Below are 10,388 nucleotides of genomic sequence, written 5' to 3' on the forward strand. Positions count from 1 at the left end.
TTTTTAAAACTGGGGTCTCGGCCGGGGTTGGTGGCTCAGCCTGTAATCCCAGCACTTTGGGAGGCCGAGGCGAGTGGATTGCCAGAGGATGTGGGTTCAAGACCCACCTTGGCAACTTGGCAAGACCTCGTCTCTACAATAAATTAAAAAAAAATTAGCCGGGTGTGGTAGCACATGCCGGTAGTTCCGGCTACTTGGAAGGATGAGGTGAAAGATCGCCGGAGTCCAGCAGGTGGAGGCTGCGGTGGCCAGGAGCGTGTCACTACACTCCAGTTTGGATGACAGAGACTCCAACTCAAAAAAAAAAAAAAAAATCGGGGTCTCACTCTGTCACCCAGGCTGCAGTGCAGTGGCACCATCACAGCTCACTGCAGTCCCGATCACCTGAGCCCCCGGTGATCGATCCTTCCATCTCAGCCTCTAGGGTAGCTGAGACTGTGGGTGCATACCACCTGGCTAATTTTTTGGTTTTTTGGTAGAGATGAAGTCTTGCTGTGTTGCCCAGGCTGTTCTCGAACTCCTGGGCTCAAGCAACCCTCCCACCTAGACCTCTCAAAGTGCTGGGATTACAGGTGTGAGCCACCATGCCCAGCCCAAATTAAACTTTATCCATACATTTAGATTTGTCCCAATATTAGCTTTGGAAATTCTTCTTCCTGCTCTTAATGTTAGATTATAATTTTAAAAAATTAAGACCTAAGACCTATATTTCATCACTATGCTTTTAAGTGAAAAAAGACATGTATTTATATTTACTGATAAAATATAAATTTTGATTTGCAATATTTAAGTGGTATCTAAATCTGATAGTCAAGTTTCATTTCCCTTAAGGTTTTTTTTTTCAATTTTTCAGTACTACAAAAATGTTATGATTACTCACCTTATAAGTAAAATTTTCCAACATCTCTGATTCCACATAATAAATCTCTAGGGGAAGAAATCTCATTTTAACCTTTCAGTTACATGAGCTATGAATAACCAATAAAGAAATTAAAATTAGTGTTACAACAATACAAAATCAAGAGTAGTAGTAGAGATGGATGCATTCGAAATTCAATCTTTATTATCTAGAAGAGTCAATATATGACTTCTAAAGCTGATAAATCAAAACTGCCACATGTGCTTATCTATTACTTGGGGATATGGGTAGAACCATAAGAAGTTACAGTAGAAATGGTTAAGGTATTTGGGCAGGAAGGAGACTGTGGCTTTTCCTTACAGGGCCATCTATACCATTGCCCCCGTCCCCTCCATCTTGAGCATGTAGTACTTTGATCAAACATTAAAGTTTTAAAATAAAAATTTAAATTTATTTAAATTTAAAAATATATTTTGCCAAATTATCATCAAGAAAAAGTGCACTAATTTAGATTCATATGGGAATTTTTTGATGGCCCTAAATTACCCTAGTGACTTCATATCAATTTACTTAATTTATATTCTGGCAAACTAAAAAAAAAATTTTTTTGAGTTGGAGTCTCACTCCACTGCCCAGGCTGGAGTGCAGTGGCATGCTCAGTCATCCCGTGTTGACCTACTGGGCTCTGGCAATCCTTACACCTCAGCCTTCCAAGTAGCTGGAACTACAGGCACGTGCTACCACACCCGGCTAATTTTTAATTTCTTGTAGAGACAAGGTTGTGCCAAGTTGCCCAGGCTGGTCTTGAACCCAAGGGCTCAGGCAATCCACTCGCCTCAGCCTCCCAAAGTGCTGGGATTACAGACTGAGCCACCGAGCCCGGCCAAAAATTTTGAACTTAGAAAAGTACATATAGCATAAGATGTAAAATAGGAGAAAATTAGGGTAAAGGAAAAATAAGTATAGGAAAAATCAGATGAAGCCAGACGAATCCATCGGAACTATCTGAAAAGCTGGATTAAGAATGAGGATCCTTGACCTTATTGCTGACCTGCTAAATCAAAATCTCTAGGGTAAGGCTCAGGAATCTCCTTTTCAGCAGTCTTGATGACTTGAAGTCCTGAAGTAATTTAAAAGAAGACAAAGACTAATAGACTATTAGGATATTTATTAATATCATAATATTTAGAGCATGGGAGCTAGGGGAATGAGCATTGTGAGACTAACTCCAAAAAGTACATTTTAAAATAAATCTTATATAAGCTAGATCATTCTTTTTCCCATTATAATTCATAATCCTCTTCTGATTTCAGTAACCTCTCCATAGCAACCCTCACAAAGATGGGAGGACTAAGTCTCATTTTGTCCTTTGACTTCTGGGAAGTCTTCTCTATTCTCTTGGCTCAATTCCTAGCCTATTGTACCATTTAGCTGGATAGCCTAGTGAATGAGTATCTTTTTTATGTATCATGACAGGTTAAACAGATACTCAGAATTATAAAAATCTTATTTATCAACTAGGCGACCGTACTTGATCTTTTCTGCTGTTTGTGTTTTTCTTATTCTCAAAACACATTTTCACATGCCTCATTAAAAGTTAAGGTTGCTAAATTTTTTAAACATAGAATTCAGTATATCATAAATATAAAAGGAAAGAAACAGAACTGCACCTTAATTTACAATGATATTAAGAATATATTTTAAAAGTGTATCAGCTTACAGTGACTTCTGCTGTAGCTTATGTTCAATGATGTCTGAGAAACGAGGGACTTTTTTTGAAATAGCCACACGAATGTCATTACTCAGATTAAAGAAGCTCCTGGACTTTGTTTTAAAATGTAAAAGTGATGAAAATCCCAACTCACAAAGGTATGTAGTTGCAAATGGCATAAGGATTTCTAGAGCTGTCTTTGCCAGGTTTGGAAACACTGTGTATTGAGCACACCAGAAATCCTCAAGCTTCATTGTTTCAAATTCCATTAGGATTTGGCCACTAGCTCGTAATTCAGCAAGATCATTTTTCATTAAATAACTATCATCGACAAAATCAAGATTAAAAAGAAATGGATCCAGTATCCATTTACTTGCCTCATCAAGATCACCAACAGAAAAATATCCATGGAAGAAGTTGCTCAACTGTTGCAGATGCAGTGTTATTTCAGCTGCAATGAATATTCCTTCATTATTTGAAACAACTATTTCTTCAAGAAAAGGAAAGTTGGTAAAATTTCTTTTCTCAATTCGTTTTTGCCAAAATGGAAACTTCCTAACAAAAGCAGATAACTTCTCTCTAGCTGATACCGTGTTCATCCCAGTCCTTTGCATAGATGCACTAAGTTCATTTAGGTGTTTGAATAAATCAGCAAGATATGCTAGGTGAATTTTAAACTCTTTATTTTCAAAGCCATCAACTAAATTACTGCTTTGGTGGTGAAGAAATTGATTTATTTCTTCATACATTTCAAAAATATGAGTAAGTATTTGGCCTCGGGAAAGCCATCTCATTTCAGTATGGAAAAGGAGGACACTATATTCTACACCAATTTCTTCAAAGAAAGCCTGAAACAGGCGATGATTTGGAGCTCGCCCTTTGATGAAATTTATTACCCTCACCACAGTAAACAGAGCGTCCCTCAATTTTGTAGGCAATGTCTTTATGACAAGTGCATGAGGGTTCAGCAAACAATGTGTGATCACAATATGAGGTAACTCTTTTTTCACACAGGCAACAAACTCTGAATTTTCTCCTAGTATAGAGGAGGCACCATCAGTACAAATGGAACCACATATATCAAGTGCTATCTTATGCTTCAAAAAGAAGTCTCTAAAGAGCCTGAACACATCCATTCCTTTCACATCCATGGTTAATTGCAATGGTTCACAGAATAGGAATTCTTCCACAATCTCTCTTTCTTTTATATATCGCACAAATGCCATCAGCTGACTGCAGTCGTCCATGTCAGTTGTCTCAGCAAGCTGAATACCCACTTTAAGAGGACTGGCTTTGATATCTTCTAGAACTTGCTGTAAGATATCCTGGCTCATTTCATCAATCCTAGAATGGATCACATCATCTGATAAGGGTACCTGCTGAAGCTTCTTTTGTGCATCTGGTCCCAAAACTATTTGTGCTATTTCCAGTGCACATGGTTTCACTAATTTTTCAGCTATTGTATGAGGATTCTTCTCTTTGGCACATAAATATGCAAATTGATATGATGCTTGTAATAAGGCATCCTCATGAGATGCAACTCCAAAGGCTTTCAAGGTTTCACTCTTACCAGATGATATTGGCATATGCTTCAGGCTACTGAGATCATGCCCAGCTACACCACCGTGCTGTCTGTTAAAATGGTCGGACAGTTTTGATGGTCTGAGGTCAGCATTTGAAAATACTGAGTTACACAATACACACTGTGGGCGTTGAGTTCCATCAACTTCTGTTGTACAGGTGAACCAGTAACGTACATAGTCATCATCCCATTTGCGTTTCTTCGACATGGCACACAAAAATTTTCAGGTAGTATTCCAGAGATGCCACGGAATTTTGCTTTGGGAGTAAAATATAACCCACACATTAAACATCAGTGGCTAACCAAATTAAAACAAAGCCACATCACATGCTATTCTGTCATCATATGCTATCCTGTATATGTCAAGATAGATCCTGCAACATATCAATTCGAAGTAAGCCACGACAAGATGACAGTTCAGCCTAAAACTAGTGACTCATACCTAACGTCCTGGGAAAAAATAACTTGCCAGCAAGTTATATGTGGGAGATCTGGGCTTAGGCAAGTTATGAATACCCATAAGTCCTTTATTGGCAAATTGCAGTCATGGCTTATTTTCAATAATGTATGTTACAAACAAGTCTGGTATATTTTGTATCCCCAGAAAGGGTATATATCTCACTATCACCACCTCCTTCCATTCGGCCCTAAAGATATATGTAGACCTTCAGTTAAGAACTGAATAGAAAAAAGAGTAATTCACTAAATAGGGAAGGACAGATTTGGGGATGGTAGCTAGTTCTTTTAAAAAAAATTTGTATAGGTCGGGCTCAGTGGCTCAGCCTGTAATTTCAGCACTTTGGGAAGCCGAGGCGAGTAGATTGCCTGAGTCAGGGGATGCAAGACCAGCCTAGGCAACTTGGTGAGACCTCATCTCCATAGTAAACATATAAAAAAATTAGGTGGGTGAGGTAGCACACACCTGTAGTTCTAGCTACCTGGAAGGCTGATGCAGAAGGATCACCAGAGCCCAGCAGGTCGATGCTCGGGTGGCCGCGAGCGTGCCACTGCACTCCAGCCTGGGCAACGGGGTAAGACTCCAACTAAAAAAAAAAAAAAAAAAAAAAATGTATAAATTTATGGGGTACAAGTGCAATTTTGTTACAGGCACACATTGTGTAGTGGTGAAGTGAGGGCTTTTAGGGTATCCATCACCCAAATAACATACATTGAATCCATTAAGTAATTTCTCATCATCCAACCCACCCTTCTAGTCTCCGCATTCACTCTCTACATCCACGTGAGCACATTATTTAGTTCCCACTTATGAGAGAGAACATGCTAATTCTTTTTAATAATTAAAAATTAAACAGGTCTCTAAAACTATTTGACCCTTGAGCAGCTTTGACTCCAACTTAGATAATTTAAACGGGTCTTTAATTCTCATTAAACCACCCTTGACACAAAGGTAGGCTACAAATTTAGCTCAGAGCTTCCCTGCTGCTAAATAAAGTATAACATACTATCATGATTCCTGTGGTCCATATGAAAACACAACTATTCTAATTAGTGAGACTTCAGAAAAATTCTTCTCATATAAGGACACCCTCAACTACAATTAGAAACTTCATGATGTTTTTTCATCTAATACCCCTCAGTAAAAGCAGTCAAGTAAGAAGCCAAAACACCACAATAAAAGTAGTCAGCATTCCTAAGGTTTGGCTTAGCCCACGGACAGGATGTAGAAGACAGTGATTCCCTGGTAAATAGAGGAAGAATCAGATCTGAGTCCCTTGCTAAAATGCAGATCCCTGGGCATTAACCCTAGAAATTCTGATTCTCTAAATCTGCATCTAAATTAAATATTTTGGATAACTTTTTTTTTCCTTTTCTTTCTTTCTTTTTGATTCTCGGCCTCACTCTATCGCCTAGGCTGGATTGCAGTTGCATGATCCTGGCATACCATAGCCTTGACCCCTGGACTCAGATGATTATTCCACCTCAGCCTCCCGAGTAGCTGGGACTACAGGCACATGCAACCATGCCTAGATAATTTTTTTGATTTTTTGTAGAGCTGAGATCTTGCTATCCTACCTTGGCTGGTATTCAATCCAAGTAATGCTCCTGCACCAGCCTCCCAGAGTACTAAGATTACAGGTGTGAATCACCATGCCTGGCCAAGATTCTTATGAATAGTAACTACAACAGTGATCTATAATAAGGGATGCTCATCACAATCACTGGGAACCATTTTGAAAGTATACATGTCCCTGCACTACCTTAGAACTAATTAAATAATTTTCAGAAGTAGGACAAAAGAATATGAAACAAAGTTGTCTGGAAGATCCTGAAACACACTAGTAAGTAGTAAGATTTAGGGAAATAAAAACAAATCCTTCAATCTTTAGTTTGCAGATATTCTGGGTTGCCAAGTGAACAGTCCAAATGTTGTAACAGGCATTTACATTTTCTAAGTTTTCTGAGTTGATGACGGCCTCCTATGAAAGCGGAGAGGAATGGCTGGGTTGAGGCAGAAGGATTGCCTGAACCCAGCGGTAGCTGTGAGCATGCCACTGCACTCCAGCCTGAGCAACAGAATAAGACTCTGACTCAAAAAAAAAAAAAAAAAAAAAAAGCTGAGAGGTCTAAAAATGAAAGCCATGCCTTTTCTCTCTCTCTCCTTAGCAATGAGTAAAGGTATAATCCACAAGTAGACTCAAATATGCCTTAGAAAAAAATTCTAGGCCAGGCGTGGTGGCTCATACTTATAATCCCAGCACTTTGGGAGGCCAAGGTGAGAGGGCTGCCTGAGACCATGGGTGTGAGACTAGCCTGGGAAATTTGATGAGACCTTATCTCTACAGTAAATTAAAAAATTAGCCATCGGGGAGACACCTCTTATCAACAAGGGTGCCTGAACGGAGCATATTTGTATACCCAACCCTTAACTGTACCCCACAATAGAAAAATAAATAAATAAATAATAATTAAAAAAAAAATTAGCCAGGCATGGTGGCGCATGTCTGTAGTTCTGGCTACTTGGAGGGCTGAGGCGGAAGGGTCACCTGAGCCCAGCAGGTCGAGGCTGTGCTGGCTGTGAGTGTGCCACTGCACCCCAGCCTGGGCAACAACAGAGTGAGACTCTAACTCAAAAACAAAAAAAATTTATCTCCAAGACAGGTGATCCCCAAAGTTTTCAAAGCCCTGTGCCACAGAATGTGGCTGAAATAATTTGCAGATACACATTAAAGTCCAAATGCCCACTCCGGGTCATTAAAAAAAAAAAATTGCAAAGCCTGGGCAACATAATGAGACCCCATCTCTACAAATTAAAAAATAAAAATACTAGTCAGGTGTTGTGGTTTGTGTCCATAATCCTAGCTACTGAGAAGGCTGAAATGAGAGGACTGCTGGTCTCAGGAGTTGAGGTTATGGTGAGCTATGATCACACCACTGCTCTCCAGCGTAAACAACATAGTAAGACTCTGTCTTGAAAAACACACACACACACACACACACACACACACATTAAGTAAGCCAAGAAAATCTATCTACTTAATGCACTAGTTTTCTTGTGAATCTACCAAGATGAACTAGTTGTAAAATGTATTTCTAAGCCAGGCATGGTGGCTTATGACTATAGACTCAGCAATTTGAGAGGCTGTGGCAAGAGGACTGCTTGATCCCAGGAATTTGAGACCAGCCTGGGCAACACAGCAGACCTCGTCTCTATAAAAATAAAATCTTTGCCAGATGCAGGACTGTTTGAGTTCAGGAGGTCGAGGCTGTGGTGAGTTGTGATTGTGCCACTGCACTCCAACCTGGGTGACAGAGTGATAGTCCAACTCAAAATAAAAAACATCATTGCAGGACATGTTAAGAATCCATTTCTAGTTGACTATGCCATTCTATTTTGATGTAAAATTTATCTGTTCTGAACAAAATAATTTTTATGACAATCTACTTATGAAGCAGCAGAGGAAGCAAGAATTTTCAAGATCCTCAAAGATAAACTTACCACCCAAGAGGCTTTCCTGTGTTTTATTTATTTTTTTTGAGTTGGAGTCTTACTCTGTCGCCCAGACTGGAGTGCAGTGGCTGCTCCCGGCCACTGCAGCCTCAACCCACCGGGCTCCGGCGATCCTTCTGCCTCAGCCTTCCGAGTAGTCAGAATTACAGGCACGCGCTACCATGCCCGGCTGATTTTTTGATTTATTATAGAGATGAGGTCTCACCAAGTTGCCCAGGCGGGTCTTGAACCCACGGGCTCAGGAAATCCACTCACCTCAGCCTCCCAAGGCGCGGAATTACAGGCTGAGCCACCGAGCCCGGCTTCCTGTGTTTTAGAACCTCAGTTTTCACTTGCTCCTGTGTGGTGCTTAGGAATTACAATATCCTAAAAAATGTAAACATTAAAAAGGCATCATCATCATAAGGAACGATCGTTAAACAGGTGTGACAATGGTATTGTGGCTGTGTTTTTTAAAAGCCCTCATTTGTGAGAGACACAGACTTATTTAAGGTGAAATGATGTTTGAGATTTCCTTTGAAATCCTGTACTTCAGTGGACACACTGACACACACATGCACATACACAAGGTGGGGTGGAGATAAAAGAAATAAGATCGGCCTTGAGTTGGTAACTTTCCTTTCGAGTTGAAGTCTCACTGTTGCCCAGGCTGGACTGCAGTGGCACAATCACAACTCACCATAGCCTTGACCACTTGGATTCAGGTAATCCTTCTGCCTCAGCCTCCTGAGTAGCTGGGACTACAGGTGTGTGTCACTACGCTTGGTTTATTTTTTTCTTTTTGTAGAGATGAGGTCTCCTTATGTTGCCTAAGCTTGTCTAAAACTCCTGGGCTCCAGCGATACTCCTGCCTCAGCCTCCCAAAGTGCTGGGATTACAGACCTGAGCCACCATGCCTGACCACTTTTTTTTTTTTTTTAACTGGATCACATGCGTGGAGTTGGTAACTCTTGAAGGCGGGTGACCTTTACACCATTCTATTTTTAAAGTATGCTGGAAATTTTCTGTAATGAAAAGATAGCCGGGCTCGGTGGCTCAGCCTGTAATCCCGTGCCTTTGGGAGGCTGAGGTGAGTGGATTGCCTGAGCCCGCCGGTTCGAGACCCACCTGGGCAGCAAGACCTCATCTCTACAATAAATCAAAAAATCAGCCGGGCGTGGTAGCACATGCCTGTAATTCCGGCTACTCGGAAGGCTGAGGCGGAAGGATCGCCGGAGCCCAGCGGGTCAAGGCTGCACTCAAAAAAAAAAAAAAGAAAAGATAAACAACACGTATTATCTTGAGACAGACATCATTCATTTTACAAATGATCCTTCTAAGCCTTGAGAGATGCTGAATGAACAATCTCATATAACAGTATGAGACTTTTGCAAGTTTATGAAGAGTAGATACAAAAAGGTATCACAACTAACAGAAAAATTCTTCGTTAAAAGTGAACATTGTCGGCCGGGTGCGGAGGCTCATGCCTATAATCCCAGCACTTTGGGAGCCCACGGGTTCGAGACCCGCCTGGACAACTTGGTGAGACCCTCATCTCTACAATAAATCAAATAATTAGCTGAGCGTGGTGGCACGCGCCTGTAGTTTCAGCTACTCGGAAGGCTGAGGAGGAAGGATCGCCTGAGCCCAGCTGGTCGAGGCTGCGGTGGTCGTGAGCGTGCCACTGCACTCCAGTCTGGGCGACAGACTCCGACTCAAAAAAAAAAAAAAAAAAAAAAAGAACACTGTCGGGTTTGGTGGCTCACGCCTGTAATCCCAACACTTGGGGAGGCTGAGGCGAGAAGATCGCTTGATCCCACGAGTTCGAGACCAGCCTGGGCAACATAGCGAGACCTCGTTTCTATACTAAAGTTAAAAATAAAATAAGAAAAAGTGAACATTCTTGTAACAGAGGTATTCAGGAAATGCTAAATACATAGCGATCTCTTTTAGCTTTGGTGGAAACACCGAGGTGCGGGAGTAAACCCAGAACTCCACACCATTCGGCGCCTAGGCAGCCCCCGCCTGAGCCCGTCCAGGGATGGCCGAGGGCTGAACCCTGCGTGGCACTTTACGGGTAAAAGCAACGGCCAGCGGGCGGGGGCGGGCGCGTGGCGGACGGGCAGCCGCCTCAGAGGCCAGCGCCGGGGCCCGCGGCTTCGTCACTTGCGGGCTGGGACCTGTCCGAGCCCGCGTCCCGCCGCGGGGATCACGGTACCTACCTTCCGGGGCTGCTGGGAGGTGTGCTTGTGAGAATGCATGCGAGGAGCGCGCGGCTCCGAACTGA

General features: G+C 41.8%; 1 protein-coding gene across 1 annotated transcript; it reads right to left on the minus strand.

The window, feature by feature from the left end:
• Positions 1 to 2,012: 2,012 nt before the first annotated feature.
• On the minus strand, positions 2,013 to 4,726 carry ZBED8 (zinc finger BED-type containing 8). Its single transcript, XM_008067242.2, has one exon. It carries the CDS (start codon positions 4,358 to 4,360, stop codon positions 2,576 to 2,578), a length of 1,785 nt encoding a protein of 594 aa, XP_008065433.1. The 5' UTR covers positions 4,361 to 4,726; the 3' UTR covers positions 2,013 to 2,575.
• Positions 4,727 to 10,388: the final 5,662 nt, after the last annotated feature.

This window comes from Carlito syrichta, unplaced genomic scaffold, assembly GCF_000164805.1.
Source record: "Carlito syrichta isolate Samal-C Ts95f unplaced genomic scaffold, Tarsius_syrichta-2.0.1 Scaffold309435, whole genome shotgun sequence".
Classification (NCBI taxonomy): Eukaryota; Metazoa; Chordata; class Mammalia; order Primates; family Tarsiidae; genus Carlito; species Carlito syrichta.